This window comes from Linepithema humile, chromosome 3 (assembly GCF_040581485.1).
Source record: "Linepithema humile isolate Giens D197 chromosome 3, Lhum_UNIL_v1.0, whole genome shotgun sequence".
Lineage (NCBI taxonomy): Eukaryota > Metazoa > Arthropoda > Insecta > Hymenoptera > Formicidae > Linepithema > Linepithema humile.
In genome coordinates this window covers 27,544,528-27,562,007 of record NC_090130.1, presented here as the reverse complement: position 1 = coordinate 27,562,007, position 17,480 = coordinate 27,544,528, and the positions used below count along the sequence as shown (strand labels likewise).

At 41.9% G+C, this 17,480-nt stretch overlaps 1 protein-coding gene across 10 annotated transcripts in view; it reads right to left on the bottom strand.

The window, feature by feature from the left end:
• Nucleotides 1-17,480, bottom strand: part of nAChRalpha4 (nicotinic acetylcholine receptor alpha4) — a 163,586-nt gene that overhangs the window by 59,127 nt on the left and 86,979 nt on the right. For 6 of the 10 annotated variants that reach the window (XM_067350922.1, XM_067350928.1, XM_067350921.1 and 3 more), the window contains one exon: nt 5,781-5,961. The exons of 1 other annotated variant lie outside the window; for it this stretch is intronic. In XM_067350922.1, the coding sequence (XP_067207023.1) occupies nt 5,781-5,961 (181 nt within the window). Of the gene's footprint in view, nt 1-4,725; nt 4,907-5,780; nt 14,194-17,480 lie in introns of those variants that run through there. 3 more of the 10 variants (XR_010888921.1, XM_067350920.1, XM_067350924.1) reach the window with 2 other exon arrangements.

Here is a 17,480-nt window from a genome sequence, read left to right as displayed (position 1 = left end):
CTGTAAATGGCTACATTATTTCGCACGGCGTTGCATTGATGTCTGATTCGCATGATTTCCTGTTTCGATTGAAAAGGGCGGAGGGGAAGAGGGGGAGGGTGGACAGAAGCTGACCGCCGTTAGCGAGACTCAGACCTTGCAGGAATTCAGGAAATTGAATTATTATCGTCTGTCCGTACCGAAACTCGCGTGCGTTCGATCCGGATGACTGACCCGGCAATAACTCGCGCAGGAGTTGCGCGCGTTTCCACGGACAATCGACGTCGCAGTAGAGCGGATAAATATCGGAGCCGCCGGGAATCGTTCGGCCGCGATATTCGATCAGTCGAGCGAAAAGCGCGGTTCATTCGGATATTTTTTTTCCTCCCTTTTTTTTACGAACGCGCGAAGTCGATGTATCCGGACTAATTGACATAACCAAGTCGCGGTTTTTTGTTGGTAACAGAATAAAGTTGCACAAGGTGTCTCGTTAGTGTTTTCCCTCATCTGAAAATTTTTTAACAAACTTGACGCACTTATTTCACGATTTTCCGTCGTAAATATCTCTGTGACCAGCACTTGGACCAAAACATTGAGCCAGATGGATTTAACGTCTTGTATATTTTAATCATCATCGAACAAACCGACGGCAAGGCAAGCCAGTACACTGCACTATTAATGGCGTCATTATAGAAAGTACGCTCAAATTATTCGCTCGTAGGTCACACGGGCGAAGTAGCGCACTGACCTCGCGCTATTTTATTTATGTAACGCGCAAATTGTTCGATGCCGCGCCGAGTCGCTAATTAGGCGGGTCCCTAATTGATCGGATGAAACATTGACATGACAATCGCGCTTCGGAAGTCACAAATGTAACTCGGAAAACTGTTTAGTTTCGCATCGCGAATACAAAGTACGGCCGAAATCAATCGCGGCGAGGCGAAAACGCGTGTGCGCTGAGATAAATCGTGACGATTTATCAGAGCGTCAGATCGCGGCCGCTGATGTGTCCCGATATCCTCCTCCGCGACTTGAACTTTATATTATGTACCGTCTGATAATCAGACAAGACCGAGCCGGCTTGGCCGGCGTAGATATGCGCGCGAATGAGCGCACAGAAGCCGCGTACGTGCAACGGAATATCGATCCGCCCTTTATTGCTGCAATAAAGCACGTCGGCAGGAGGAACCCGGAGAGACGAAATGCGAAAAGTCATACTATCTCACGTCGCGCAGCTGGAATCGCTGGATCGCTTGATAGGGCGCGAGTGGAGCGCTGTACAAGTACACGCATTTTTTTCCTTTCACGCGCAATTTTCGAGTTTCGAGCTAATAAACAGGATTGTCAATATACTAAAAGTGTTTAAGCTACAATTAAATGTCACAGATATATTTAGAGATTGAAAGAAATAGTAAATACACGAATTAAGAAGCTGGATCAATCGAGCTTGGTTGTAAAGTTTTGTAAAGACCTATTACGCGTCTTTAGCACGTATCTGCGAGTAACAATACAGCGGTTTGTCCTGCGCTCAGTAAAATACAACGCTTTAGTTAGCGGGGCTCGTGTAATCCGGTTGGCAGGACTAACGAGCGATGCGTCGCTGCAAAAAGCACGGAATTTCCGCGACGGAAAGTTTTAACGATGTGCCCGGGGTGGGGGAGTGTGCGAACTTACGGACGAGCTGCGGAACGGCGCTAAAAAAGAAAGACGTGCGCGTTAAATAACGCGTATGCTCGGCTGTACACGTGGGTGTACGAAATGCGGGGTTTTCCGGCGAGTGACATCGATGTTTCGACTTTTGCGAGACTCGGCTTGCAAATGTGAAGTCTCAAATGTGCGCTGCAAGCAATATGATATCATTTCACGTGCGTATCGATCAACTTTGCATATTGAATGATTGCGTGATTGAAGATCAAGTATTCGCGTGTGTCGCAGCTGAAAACAGGATATACGTATCTTTTCGCACATGTGCATAACTGCATTAAAACTATTCTTTAGAACAAGGGCGGAATAAAGATCTTTTTGATGTCAATTTTTTTCGACCGACATTGTGGAAGAAATTCCGCGCACAATGCGGAGTCTCTTCAAAAAGCCGTAAACGGAACGTCGTCTCTACTTCAGTTGGTCAAAAAATAGCGAGTCTACTCCGCTGCTAAGTGGCTTTTAATATTACAGAATGCGGAAAATTGCTTTTAAGCGCGACGTACTTTATGTCAAGTCATATTCCTGTGTTGCGAGGACGCAAGTATTTTAATCGCGGAGGAGAAATTCGAAAAGCGCTGCAGGCGCGCGCGACCGACGACTCTTTCCCGTATCGATCGCGTCTCGATCGTCCTACTTTTCCCGCGTGTTCTCGCCGGCGGCTCGGTCTAGACGGCTAAATTGCGTTGTCGACGCGCGTTTAATTGCGTACTCGCTGGATCAGCGTTGGTCAAATTTGCAGTCGAAGCCATGCGATACGATTGTTAAAATAACCAGACCATTCGTTTAAATGCCCGCTTAATAGAATGTCGAAATCGCGGCGAAAAATCTATTAACCCGACAATCTTGACTTTATTTGCAGGAATGTTACACATTCCTTTTTTCATATCGCGCCATTTCTTTTTCACAAAAAATCTATCATTAATCCGTTTCATGTATTTAACTACATTCCGTTTTAGAGTTATAGTTATTCTAAAGCGGCAAGTAATATGATATATATGAAGGCGAATCATAAAGTAAAGTGCACTCCTGAATAAATACGAAACAGCAAAACCCACAGAACAGCAAGTTTATTAGGATGAACATACAACGGCATAATTTAGAGCATAATCCAAATATGCGAAATATAAATTAAGGTCTTTTTGCATGGTCATACCCACTAATTATTCCTCTTTATGTACAAGAGAGAATATACAATTTTTAAATAATTTGTTCCGCACGTTGATAAATTCAACATGATAAGATAAAGATAAAATAATAATTTTTGTCAGATGGAAGAAATGGAGTATTCCCTATAGTGGCATCTGAAGTGCGTGTGGTCAATAATGTCTCACGTTTCGTGTGTCATGGTGTCTCGAATCTTGTCGCGAGATTTTATACCTTTCCCACGTGTGTCGAGTAGTGACGCCCTGTATCTTGTAAAAAAACAAGCTAGAGAAACAAACAACCATAATCCACGGCCGGCGTGTCGATCAGTATCGCAAACGCGGGCTTAATGCTCTCGAAAATCCGGCTGCAAACATAATATCAAAAGACAAGACGACTGACCGGAAAGCGGATGTTCGCTCTCTTCGACGCGTCGATCGTGACCGAGGCATCCTTTGGACCTTCGACGTATCGCTCTTTTGGCTTGCATGTCGAGGCGAGGATCGAGAAGATTATTTCGCGCTACAAAACAATGTCTTATTTAAATTAATCATTTATATACACGTCGTATAGATTTAAGAAATAAACGAGACGGAATCACAGATTAGAACTGAAGCTAATAATCGCAGGAATGACAAATTGGATGAAATCAATTCATGAAAATTTAAAAAATCATGTATCATTTTGTGTAACATAAGGAATTCATAAATACGAGATATTTTGCGTTAATATTATTTTTGACAAGTAACTAAAAAAGTGACAATTTTTGCAGGAATAATGCAATTCACTTCCTTTACAGTTCAATATTACGTATGTAAAATCAATTCCTCTTACAGCATACTGATTCACTTTACAAATTATAAGGAATACAGAAATGAGAGAAATTGCAAAGTGCATACATTAAAGATGCTGCGCAGCTCGTCGTCAAAAAGGTAAGAGAATTAGTACAATGAAGTTTCTATCTCATTTCTCGCGATTATCATGCCTTTTTCCAATCACGGAATTAATCCGTAGTGCAACAGGATATATCGCTTAACAAACGTTGACTGCGCGATTCCATCCGACATGTAACGGTAAATCTCTCGAATCGCCCGTACGCGCACTCCATTACAGTCTGACATCGCGGACATCGGATAAGCTCGTCGATCCTCGCCTAGACAGTAAACACGAGCCGCACTGACGGATGCGTTTAGGTAGCTCGCGAGCACGCCGATTTCTCGGACACACAGTAGTAGTGCGATATGTAAATGAGCCGAGCGCGTCATATCGCGACGGAAAATGAGCCGACCGCGTCATATCACGACGGAATGATGGTCAATAAAATAACATTGCAGTCCACACCACGTAACAATATCCAAATATGCGTACGTACGTATGCACACATATATAGGGTGTCCCGAGTGTCCCGTATTTGTTTTTTATCTACGGTTTTCTCGACCAATTTGGAGTAGCTTGAAAATATTTATCAGAAACGTAAAAATCAATAATGCCAATGTGCAAAAATATATACACTTTGGGAATTTTAATCCGACATACAATTGCAAAGATATTCAAAGTCGAACGTCCGGAAAGATAGCACCTTTTCGAAATCTGTACTCCAACTTGGTGAAAAAAATCCACACGGGGAAAGAAATGCAAACATTCGGCGCACCCTGTATACATGCGTGCAAATGGATGAATATAAAATTATGTAAATATATATCACGTGACGTCCAAAGACTAGCGCATCGCAGGGATGTTTACGGGTGTCAAGGAGGCATTCTTTGACAAAGAAAACACAAATGGAAAAAACGAGCTAAAGGATAACGTTAGAGTAGACCGATGATGAGCAAGATTCTCGAGACTAAATGCTTGGAGACTGCGGTTTCTCGTGCTCGTTGCGATGTGGCAGTGCGGCACCTTAAAGCCGTCATAGGTCCAGGAGCCTAACTTCAAAACACAGGTCTGTACGTCGTACGGAAAGAACTCAACGTCGATGGAGCAGGAGGATTTATATACGGCCGGCGGTTGCCACACGACCAATCCCGAATAGTAGACCGTGGCCTTGGTCATCAGCGTCACCTCGTAGTTGCCGTCGGCGCTGGAATCACCGAAGAAACGAGCCGAGCGTGATCACGATTGGCTCGGAGAGAAGGTCTCCGGATGCTGCCGCCCTTTTCTATCTTCTCCCAACTCTCTCTCTCTCTCTTTTTTTTTTCCCCTCTTTTCTCTCCCGCCTTCTGTCGCCCTCGATATCCGGCTTCGCGTGTATCGACGGAGTGAGTCTTGCGCGCGTTCGCACAGTTATCACACGGCAGCTCTCCGGCCGCTTCTTCGCGAAATGCCTTCCCCGATTGGCCGGGAAAGATCTCGGAAACAGAAAACCGATATATACCTCGACTAACTCGCCAAGTTCGATAGTTCCGGAAAATTTATACAGATGCGACTTCTCTTTCGAGACAGACACTGCAACCGACTTTGCTTTTAATAAAATTGAAAACCGTCCGATTGAATATCCCTTCCGTCTTTTTGGCCGAGAAGCTTCTACAATGCTGATTGGTTCTGTCAGCCGGATAAGAATAATACTCGACTGCAATTCGACACCCACGCTCTTGATTCTACGACGAGTCACTCTGTCCGTACAAAGCGATGGTCGCGTCACCTCGGGCTATGTGGCAGCATCCGTCTCCCGGGGTGATTTCCGGCACTCGATGCTCCCCCTCTCTCGATCGTCGGAGACCCACGCGGCGAGCCGACCGTCAGTGATCTAATCTACGCTTAGGATCTAGCCGATACCGCCGTCCCAGAGACGCATCCCGCACGGAGAAGCGTCGGATCCGCGTCTCGGTTGTACGGCGGACCGATTCGGGGTCGCGGTTGATTCGGTTTTTTTTTTTAAGGGGGGCTCGAGTTGGGCGCAGGCTGGCTGGAGGGGTTGGAAAGGCCACGACTTAACGGCTACCATGCGAATTTACCTTGAAGCCGTCATAGGTCCACGAACCGAACTTGAGGACGCAGGTCTGCTCGTCGAATGGGAAGTACTCCACGTCGATCTCGCAGGACGACTTATAAATGGCCGGCGGCTTCCACTCGACCAATCCTTGATGGTAGATCGTGGCCTTCGTGGCCAAGGTCACCTCGAAGTTGCCGTCCGCGCTGCGAGCGAGCACATTAGTGGTTCTGGGCGCTGCGGCGGTCGAGCTTACTTTGTACTTCCGATTCGATACCAAGCCGTCTTTTTTTGTTTTTTTTTTCTTTCTTACTTTTCTTTTAAATCTGTTTCTGTACGTGTGTGTATATATATATATGTGTGTGCGTTTAGCGTAGTCACGGTGTCCTAAACAGGCGGACAGAGATCCTACGTACACGGACGTGGCGAATCTGATCATTTCTCCGGAAATACAGCAACGGGAGGGAAGGTAAATATGAAAGTGATTTTTTCGAAGGACCGGGGCGACCTTAGCGCGGAAACAAGGATTATCTGACGAAGCGTTTGCGAAATCAGGTCGGATTATCGCGTCATTACGCGGCAGGCTCTTATTTCGATCCGCTAATTGTAAGCTTGAATCGCGCAGGCTCGAGTACATCGATAATTTGCTTTTAACCGACTTTGCGAATACGGATTAGCGATAAGTTGCTTCTACCTAATTTATTATCCTACTTATAACTTAATCATTTACGTGGAAGGAGAAAATTTATTTTTATTAGCTTCAGCAGATATTAATGCATTTTAGCAGATATAAACCGATAAATGTTTCGTAATTTATTATTTTATATATTATAAGAATTAATTATACAGAAAGAATTATATTAAATAATACACTGTTAAAAATAAATTTTCTTTTTCCTCACCTAAAAAACTCTAATAGAGAAAAGTAGCAGCTTTCACAAATTATGTCATCTCGCGCTAATTAAACCAAATCTGTACTCCCGAGATTGGATGATTTAGTTGATCTTTCTAAATATAGCACGAGTATATCTTTGGTCGATAGCACGTTTACTGTCGAGGGCCGCATCGGCCACGTGGGGTTGCGAAGTAAACTAAGCGCGATGGTCGAGTTTCCCAAAGTCGGGTAGAGAGTCCGGAGATACTAAGTCATTGTAGATGACTGTGGTGCGCCGGGATTATTTTGCTATCGGTTTCCTTTCCTCCCCTGTGAACTATCTTCGAGCCCCAAAGTTACGATCAAGGCAGGAAGTATAGGCTACTATTACGAGTTTCCGAGCCGGCAAGAAGGGAATTCACCGGGAAAATGTAATTTTACACTGGTTCGGTTCGAGAAAATGTTGGTCTTGTCAATAGACTTGAACTGCGCTCGAGAAACTGTTATCTTTATTTAACGTTTGCCAGTTCGGCGAAAATTGCGCGATAAATTCATCTGACATGAGATGTAATCAATTATGTCAGTCAATTCCGAATTAAAAAGAAATGTGATGAAAAGATTTTGGCATAATACAACAGTAATATCGCAATTACATCAAATATATAAAATACAATAAATAAAAAAAACAAGTTATTTTTTCAAAAATCTCCAAGTTTCCCGATATTCGTATGATAAATTTGTGCAAGGGAATATCTGTTCGATGGAAAGTTGCATTTAATTGTTTGTGAATTTCATTGAATTTTCTCACTCTTTCCACGCGCGCGGGCGACGATAAATCAGGCTATTCATGTTGCTCAACTTTCCAGTGATTCGACTTCGCTTAAAGACAGCCTTGATTGCATTGACCGTCGCCGTATTGGCGAGGTATTTCTCGGTCCCGAGTGTGTCGCCAAGCTCTCGCCCGTACAGCCCTTCGGGGAAACGTGAACTGTATTAATAATCCACCGAAACCCGCCTTGGCGCGCAGTTTATCCCGCCGACTTACCCGACTGTGCGCGCACACGAAACTTCGCCGAGCGTTCGACATAAAACAAACAAGCCCGTGTATATTTGTACAAAGAGAATGAATATATATGAAACGCGCGCGTCGCTCCGCGTTCGGATGTTCGAATCTTTCGCGCGGATATACGCGGCCGTTTGATAGATATTAACCGAGTTATACCCGGCATGACGCACAGAGGGAATGTCCAAAGAGTTTGCCCGCGATGCGAGATGCAATTTTCAGCGCGTGACAAGCGCTGAAAATTTCACGAACAATAAATCAATATCCGTCTAAATTTTGCTTATCGATTTTAATTGCAATGCCGCGTTATATTTAACAAGAGTTATCTATCTCTCACGTAAATAAACGTTATGAAATATAAATCCCATCCGTTTTGCGAGAAACTATGTTCGTCACTGCGGCAACAATCGCATTCGATAAATTGCAGTTTGTCCTCCCCGCATCGGGAAAAGTGCAGCTCCTCTCGCTGCGCGCGAGGATATATTTTTCCTTTCGTATCTTTCGTATGAAGTATCACAGATCTACGTGCAAATGCACAGATGCTTCCACGCCCTACGTGTCTCGAATTACAGTCGGCGAGCGCAGCAGGGGCTTCCCTTTATCCGGCACGTGGTCCGGGGAATAACGACGTCTAAGGGGGAGGGAAGGGGCAGACTTCGCCCCGTGAAGATCGCGCGGAGTCTTAATCGTGGCAACCCACCTCTCGCGTGATCGCGCAGCATCGGAGACGAGCTATCGATTCCCGCACAAGTCTTCGAGTTGATCGTCAGACGCGATCTAACGAGATACGTCGCCCCGCGGGATAGGAATATGATACAGCGGTGTAGGGCCTTTGTTGCGCGAACCCCTCGAAATCAATTTATGCCTCAATGGAGATTCACAGAGCTATCGCAGCTGGATATTTGTTTGGCAGCCGTGTGAGAAATGTAGAAAGGACGATCGTGTCATTAGGATCCTTCGTCAAATACCATTCGTCACGCAATTGTGAGCCTCCTCCTCGTGTTATATTACCGACCCTACGCCGACGTCAGATATGGCGCGACTGATCTTAAGTCACTTTCAATGATAAGTATTCACTTCGAACGTATTTCTTTATAAATTGAAATCGCTAGGCAAATTTTTCGAAAACAATTTTAATAATTGCACGCTTGTTCATTTATATATATATATAAACGCTATTATGCTATTTAAATTATAAGTATACGGATTTTTGACGTAATAGCAATACAAAATATTAAGCTGTGTAAGCTTCATTTTGAATTTTTCGCTCAAAGCCGCGAGAATCGTTAAAACGCTTGTATCCGAAGCGGCATGATTATACAAGCACTTACGCTTCATTCAAGATTGAAAAACGATGGCTTTCGGTTCTTGTTAATTCGGATCAAGTGCCACTGCACATTTCGATTTCCAGTCTACACAGCGCTATCCCGCCGCGCTACACAATTTGCATATGCCCGGCTGCCCACGTCTATCTCCAGGTACAAACGCGAAATCGCAATTTCCTGCAGCGAGAACTTCCAATGATTCTCGATGAACGCTTATGTGGGACCGTATAACATGTATCGTGATGAAAGCCTTTTTGGAGGCGCGCTTGTGAAAATAGCGCTTCTTGCGTTATCTATCAGCCGCAAAGTAATATAATACTGTGTGTGTGTGTGTGTGCGTTAGATATATATGATCTAGTATCTGGCTATATATTACATTATATACCCAGATTCTTTACTTTTTAACAGCAAATGCTTGACGCTAAAGTAAAAAGATTGAAAAATAGCCACTTTAACATGGCGGAATATATAGATTTTTAGTTTAATGACTAAAATAATATCATAACAAAATCATATATCTTAATAATTGTAAAGTAATTTTTTCGCACACTAATAATTATAAAGTGGCATTTTAGCCAATATTAAATATTGATTTCGTAAGCAGAATTTTAATATAAACTTGAGTGTTAATTAATTGCTGGAAATTGTGATGTTATAGAAAAAGACTGCTAATAAAATTTTCACTAAGAAAATATTATTTTTACATTTGTTCAAGAATATGTCGCTGGAAGTAATTACTAAATTTTGTATTTAATAAAATTTCAATTATTACGGAATGGTCAAAGCTGTGTGGGGAAAATCGCTCACTTCCGTCCTGCCGTTAAGAGATGTGCATAGATTTACCGTTAGCGTGAAAAAGCGCCTGACGTAAAACGTTTTTGCGACGTGTTGTCGCCGTCACTTTCCGATGCATAGGATATACATTGGACAAACCCGACGTGCATAGCACGTGGGAAATAATCGACGAATCGAAACGGACTAGGCTCGCGTCGAAGGCAAAATGAAAAATCGCTTGTACCCGGGCAGTCTGTCGAGGTCTCCATTATCAGGAAAGGTACAGGCATCGATATTTCATGGAATTAACTGGCGGTGCGGCCAGATACAGTGGTACCGACGCCGCTGAAAAATAGCCTCGCCCTTACCGTTTCCGCCGGAAAACGCTCCGACGGAATACGCGACCGAGGGAATTCTATCAAGAATTACCGAGCGGAATTCCGCTGTTGTGTAACGATAAGCTTCGAGATTAATCACGAATTTCCCATGTTCTCGCGTGATCGCGTAGAAAGTATCTTTTTTTTCTCTTCCGCTTATCTATCCTATCCCATCTTATCCTATCCTTATCTCATCCTATCATCTTTAAGAGACACTTAAATGTTAGATGTTCCATCTAAATAAAGAATAGCGAATTCGTCCATCATTGTAATCATGAATATGGCACATAACGTCGAGCCGCTATATCCGGACGATCAGAGGTCTCGGGAACCCACGTCGATACCGCCAGAGAAAGATCTAAATCCCACCCTTAATATTTATCATCGTTCATCCCGTTCGATACATTGACTAGCAGTTTCTGAGCCCCGCGCTGCCGGCGCTCCCCAGAATATTTTATTCGCTCCATCCGCACCACGTTGTAGCGCCGAGATTTTCGCGCATGCCGCGAGAGGCGCACGATCATAAATCATCCCTCTCGATAGAAAAGCTCCGCGTTTCTCGTTCCTCCCGCGGCAAATTTATTTGCCGGATACTTCGCTGTCCTAGCGCGGCACACCGTGTTAGAATTAACCCCCCCCCCCCCCGCGCTCGTCCGTCCATTCGCTCGTACAACACACGGCCGGCAATTGGTTCCTTCCCGCTTCGCCGCGTCATTTCTGCCAGCTCCCACTATCGCGGGAATTAAAAGGGAACGAAACTATCGCTCAAGAAGCACACACCCACAGGCCGGCCGTTCGCCGCTCGTATCCCGCAAGCTCGGTTTTCATCAACGATCCAAACTTCAATTTCACTTAACCTCTGATCCGCCCAAGCTCTCCCGCGTCTCCCAGGCTGCCTGATACTATCCGCCCTTACACACAATCCGCCGGTTATTGTCAAACTCCCGTCGAGCTTGCTTCGATATTATTCCCACGCCGGCGACAGCGAATGCCTGTCCGTCCGTTTATTTTTGTTCGCATTCCTTTCCCGCACGAATTGCAGCAATTACGTGAGTTGACTAAATTCCGCGCTCTCTCCGGCGCTTTACACCAGCACAGAGTGCAAGCGGGTCGACTATAAAATGTAGAAATTGAAGCAGAGTTTTGCGCGACATCAGACGTAAATCTTTTAGATTGCAACAAAAAGAAGCAGAGATAAATTGCCCCCCTTTTTTTTTTACTAATTGTTATATTGCTCTCTGAATTTAATCTGTGATCGTGTCGTTCAAAACTTCAATAACGTCAATATCGCAGGAATGCAAAGCACTATTGCAGAAACTAATTATCGGGGAACTGATCGTTACATGCAGCGTTATTGCATCTCGATGAGACTCATTAATCTCGATCTATTGCAGACTAAAAGCTTCCCGCGAACCTTGTCGTATAATAACATAAATTGTTCCCCAACTTTAATTGCCGTGTATAGATAGTGAAAATTAATAGCGCCCATTATCCGCTTTAAAGAGCGATGTCAAACTTTTACAACCGGGAATTTTCCATTATTTTTTTCTTAATACAACGTGAAAACCCATCTTCCTCAAAATCGCATCATTGCACATAACATTTTTATAGAGCAAACCGTCCAATTCGTCTCGACGGTTGCTTTTTCTTCCGCGCGATTTCAAGATCAACCTAGACCACAGTGAGGTAAAACGAAGTTTGAATCATACCTTTCGTCAGGATGTACAACGGTCGGCTATCCTCTCGATATACGGAGAACTCGATTTGCCAGAAACGCGTCGCGGGGCGTATCGGTGTGCCTCTCGATCGAGCGAGATTGCTGGCGCACCGAGGGTGCTCCCCGGGGAAATACTCGCGTCGTTATCTCGAAATTCGAGATTGGAAGTTTCGTTCGCGAGCGTCGTCCGCGTGAAAGCGCCCCGCTCGTCAACTGCGCGAAATGAGGAGCGTCGCCTCTCATCGCGTTGTCTTCAAACTATCGAGCGTGAATTTTTTAAGTATCACGCGCAGTAATAAGGCGCAAATAAAAATGCAAAATCAAAATATCGACAATTTTTAAATTGTGAGAGACTGCGCGTTCGGTAAATCTGTTGATATACTAGAGTTGGAAAACAATTTCATCGTTTATTCATATGGATTTAATAATAAGTATTTTTTTATGAGCACAGCACGGTAAAACTTTCTACTCGCTTTTAAAATTCTTCATAAACTTTTAATTTTTAATTTCACTCAGCGCAGATTAATTTGTATAATAAACTATCTCAAAGCGTGCCATATATGCAATATTTTGCGATGTAACAGTGCGAATGAAAACATTCAGCTTATGTTTTTCACAATATCTATTTTCAAAATTACACAGTTTGATTTGTTTTGGACTTTTATGTTTATTTTGTTCATTGCTTGTCACGGGAATGATTTATCATATGTCGCATTTTATTATGTCGTGTATATATATGCTTAATATACACGTAATATGCACTAATGCACAACGCGCAACAATTCAAAATATTCAGTTTTCCATACATCGGCAAAAACATCATTTTATTCGCGGCATAGAAAGAGCCGAGAGATAGAGAGAAACTAAAAGAAAGAGGAAGAGAAAGAGAGAAAGCAGCATGAAGCCGAATAAAAAAGTTCTCTAAATTACATTGTAATTAAGGGCCCTGTAATCGGAATCGCTGCTTATACTAATGACCGGACGTGGTCGGGGAACAGAACGAAATGGAGGGAGAATAGAGGAAGGAAAATACGAACAGAGAAATTCAATTATACTCCGGTAATATCGCCGTAGAGTCGGAAGTTTAATCGGGATTGCATCTCCGTCCCTTCAAAAATCCTTCTTTTTTAACTTCCTGAGTTTAAGTAGGCAATTAACCGGCCATGCCGGGGTCAGTCCGCCCCATGCGAAAAATTACTCCTCATTTTCCAGCCGTATGTTATGTTACCTGATATACATTGCGAACTGCTTACACCGAGAAGCATACTATGTATATTCACATTTTCTCTTCAACGATATATCTTTATTCCGCTAAAACGTAAAAATCCTAAAAATCGATGGCGCACTATATTTTGTATAATACAGCATCAATATTTGAACAAATAAAGATAAAGGATAAAGGAGTAAATATACAAATAACGATTTTAATAACAATCAAAATTAAATAAACTCTAATAACATACATAGAAAAGAATCCTCCATATATTAAAAATATCTGTTCTCTTTGAAAATAGTTTACTTAAAATGTTGAAATTTTGTGAAGTTTCTTTTAGTAAAAATATTTTAAAAAATCATGACCAGAGAGCCACATAAATCTCACTAGCGAGCTGTGTCTGGGTTCAGATATTTGGATACTCTAACAAAAAAAAAAAAAAAAAAAAAAAAAAGAGGAAAAAAGAGAAGAATATGACCATACAAATAGTCATCGGTGTGGATGGTATAACTTTTGAAAAATATCACGAACGTGTATATACAGTGCTGAAACCGACATCATTTTCTGATAAAAGAAACTGGATAAGAAAAGGTTAATGAAAGATCTCGTGGCTTCGCTGTACAATTCTTTATATACTTTATGTTATCTCGCGTGCTATCCAGAGAAAACCAGTGCTAAATGTTACGTGCGAGAGAAATGAATCGTCGTGGCGGTGCCATTTATCCGGTCGTCGTTGAGCGATGTTGGTGTACCGAGAGAAACTTCGGTGGGAATCCGGAAGAAGTAGCAAACCTCCAGCTTCAGCTGCATCGTGAACGATGCAGCCATCAGTTTTTCCGACGCGACGCGTACAAAAGTATGACGAGTATTGAAATGTTTCTGCCATTTATTGATCGTTCGCAAATTCGAATAAATAAGCCGCTATTTTGCGATTTCGCAAACATATAATTTAAACAAAGTAAATAAGCAAACAAACACATAACTAAGTAAATTGACAAAAAAAATAAACTGTACTTTTTTTATAATTTTAAACAAAGTTTAATTGATAATATTAATTAATATTCGACAAATATATTGAATTTTAATTAAGTGAACTCACAGAGATTTATAAAAAAATAATTTTTAAAACTAAATATTATAACGAATCAGTTCTGTAGAATTTAAATACACAATTTTTGTGTATTTTATTCACGATTAAGTTTGCGATTAATTTTTATTCAGTATTTTATCTATTGCGGGGAAGAAAGCTTTCGACTGAAAATTCAAGTTGGATAAAAATGCACAGGATTATACAGTGAATGTTCGAGTCGCGACAAACTCTCCGCGCTTTCGAAAAAGGAAACTTGCTGAAACGTGCAAAATCCAGCGCTTAGGATTTGAAGCCGGAGAAATTGGGCCGGGTATAAGAAACGGAGGATAGCTGAGGGTGAGTGAAAAAAAAGAAGGACAAGAGGAGCTTTTTGGGTATCTCGTTACCTCTACTCAGCTTCCGTTTCACCCGGGGTTATGCATCTGAGGATCGTTCGATGAGTCAAGGTGAATGGACGGGAAGGGAAAAAAAAAGGCACAAAAGGGCGGCTGATTGAGCAGAGATTGCACTCGAAACCTAAAGCTAAATGGATCGATGCGACAGCGCTGCACACCACACTTATGTGGGCGTTCAGGTGTACGCTGCCCACGTAGAAAATGCCGATGCTCCTAAACAGGTCGAGCGTTGGCTCAGTAGTATTGGTCAATTATTGACGGACATTGTCCGCCCAAGAGTAGTCCATTACTACTCAACAATCGGATTCACGACGTTTCTTTCTAAAGAACCGAATTGCAAGATGCAAACTGCGATATTAATGTAACACTGCGCCAATAACGTTCCAAATAGCAATTTATATACACGAAATTGATAACACGTGCATATATAGGATATAGTTTATGTATAATATCCCTCGTGCAGCGGTATTATCTAATACAGCCGCAATGTCTAGCCCCTCCGAGAAAACGTATATATTCTTGTTATTAAGTCTATAGTCGGAGCGATCAGAACCGATATCCCGTAATTTCGTTGGCAGATTTACTCTCTCGAAATATTGAGCTAACTATACAGCATTGCTGTACCGCTGCTGCCTCATACTTGGCTACTAGTAGTGGCATTCACCGCAGAATGGTGTTACACTCCTGCGGTCAAACTTAGCTTGGCACTACGCTGACAAGCCAGCACCGGCATGACTGGCGAAGATATTCTCGCTCGGTATGCTTGTAAATTTCTGAATGCTATAAGGGCACATATCGCAGAGAGTGTACACGTCGGTTGCAGACTGCGCATGCAGATTTTGGCTCATTTACTCCAGTCATCGTTTATACCTATCGTCCATCAAAATATTCTACAAAGTTTTTATTCTAAAGCGCCGTCAAGCGGACCGTGTGAATTTTATTTTTAACACAGGAATAAAGGGGGAAAAAAATAGCAAGTGTCCGCTACGCGAATGTAATTGAGTTGCGTTTAATTACGCGCTTCGACCCGGCGAAAAAATTTCATTTCCTCGGGAGCGTTCTTGCGACATGTCCGCGCTTAATCCGAAATTACGACCACCCTCTGAATCCTTGCCGCTCCCGGACATTCCGAACGTCCAATCGGAATTAATCCGCGCGAATTCATATTCAAGGAATTCGATGATATCTCGAGGCAATCGTCCGTTTCACGAGAATCACGGTGGTCCAAAATAAAAGATTCGAAAAGCCGATATATATCCGAAGATATCAAGAGTTGTGCGCTTATGTGCCGCAGATAGTAACGATCACTTTCATGTAACGGTCCGTTAGGAAAATATTTCGAATAAAGTAGAAAAATATTGTGGAAAAGATTGGATCGAATTATTTATTAAAAAACAATTCTAAATTCATTGAGAAAACTGTAACTACCGCGCGACTTTTGATATATCCAGCGAATTCAGCGTTTTTATGAACTCCACGGAAGGATTCGTTCTTCCGAGAGTGCTAAGATATAGGAGGACGAGCGAGCGTTGAAAGTCAATGCGAAGCTTTCAGAGGATATTTCTTTCTCTTTTTCTCTTTCTTCCTCTTACCTCGAGCGGCAAAGAAGGACATTGACGAGGGTAGAATCCGAGAAACCGAGAAAAGAAACACGTGTGTATTGCTTTAAGAACAGTATCTATACAATATCTACGATAACCCTTTTAGCCGCGATGACGTTTTGAGCGAAATAGTGATTGTTATTGAACTTCCTCGTATTCGATGTCTAATTTTTTGATGGTGGAAAGATTTTTATAAAGAAAAGAAAAAGAAAATGTTTTCAATCTTTAAACAAAATATTGCGATAACTTTTACAAAACAAAATTTGATAATTATTAAAATAAAAACAGCAATGTAAATATAAATTGCATAAAAAAATAATAAATTCTTATTTTTCTTTCAAGAAATAAGTCACAAATTGAAATGTTAAATTCATCGTTTCCCTACAGACAGCTTAATAAAGACATCGATAATCGCCGCATAAAGGCATTCCACTACGAGAGGAGAATTATCAATGGACGATAACGAAGCAAGATTCGAACAAAGCAAGGATCAAACAAAAATTCCACAAATCACGTCGTCGATTATTTCCTTCGGTTCCAGCTACTGTTCCCTCGGGTGCTATAAATTTCCGCCAGACGCTCGTTCGACTAGGCGCGCTGATATAAAATTTGTCAAGGAAGATCCTCTCGCTCTTTGAAACTTCTCTTCTACCAAAGTCGCGCAAGGACTTCCGAAAGTGCATGTGACGGAAAGATGGTCTCGTGAAAGTTCCAGGAGAGTCTTAGTTGATGCGCAAAATCGACAATGTCCACAACTCCGGAAAATTTCGTTTATTTTATATTAAAACAATTTATATTGTATATCAAAACTGCTTTAACAAAAATAGACCAATTATGTCTCGCAATTACTTTGGACTTATCAAATGTGCATAAATAGGAAAAAGATAATAAATTAGTGAAAAAGGTATCTTTAAATAAAAATATAGAACTTGGTAATGAATCGATTAATATTTCATATAAATAAATCTTGTGCTTTTAAATGCAAAAAAATCTGGCGAATTAATATACAAAGTGAAATACAAAAAAAATAAAGATAAGAATTTCTTGCGACATAAGTATTTTATAAATATCATTTTAATATGCTTTTCTCACTTACGTTATACGTATTAAAATATCTTTCAGAGAAATAGTAAAATCATTTATCCAGATTTTATTGCTTCTCTCTTGATACTGCATATATAACGTTTCCAAAGTGTGGACGCTTTATACCCACCCTGAATTCCCAATACTTCCTTTCGAATCTCATTGTGAAGCGATAGCGACTGCTTTTATCCGACGGTTCGCAAGATTTTCTTG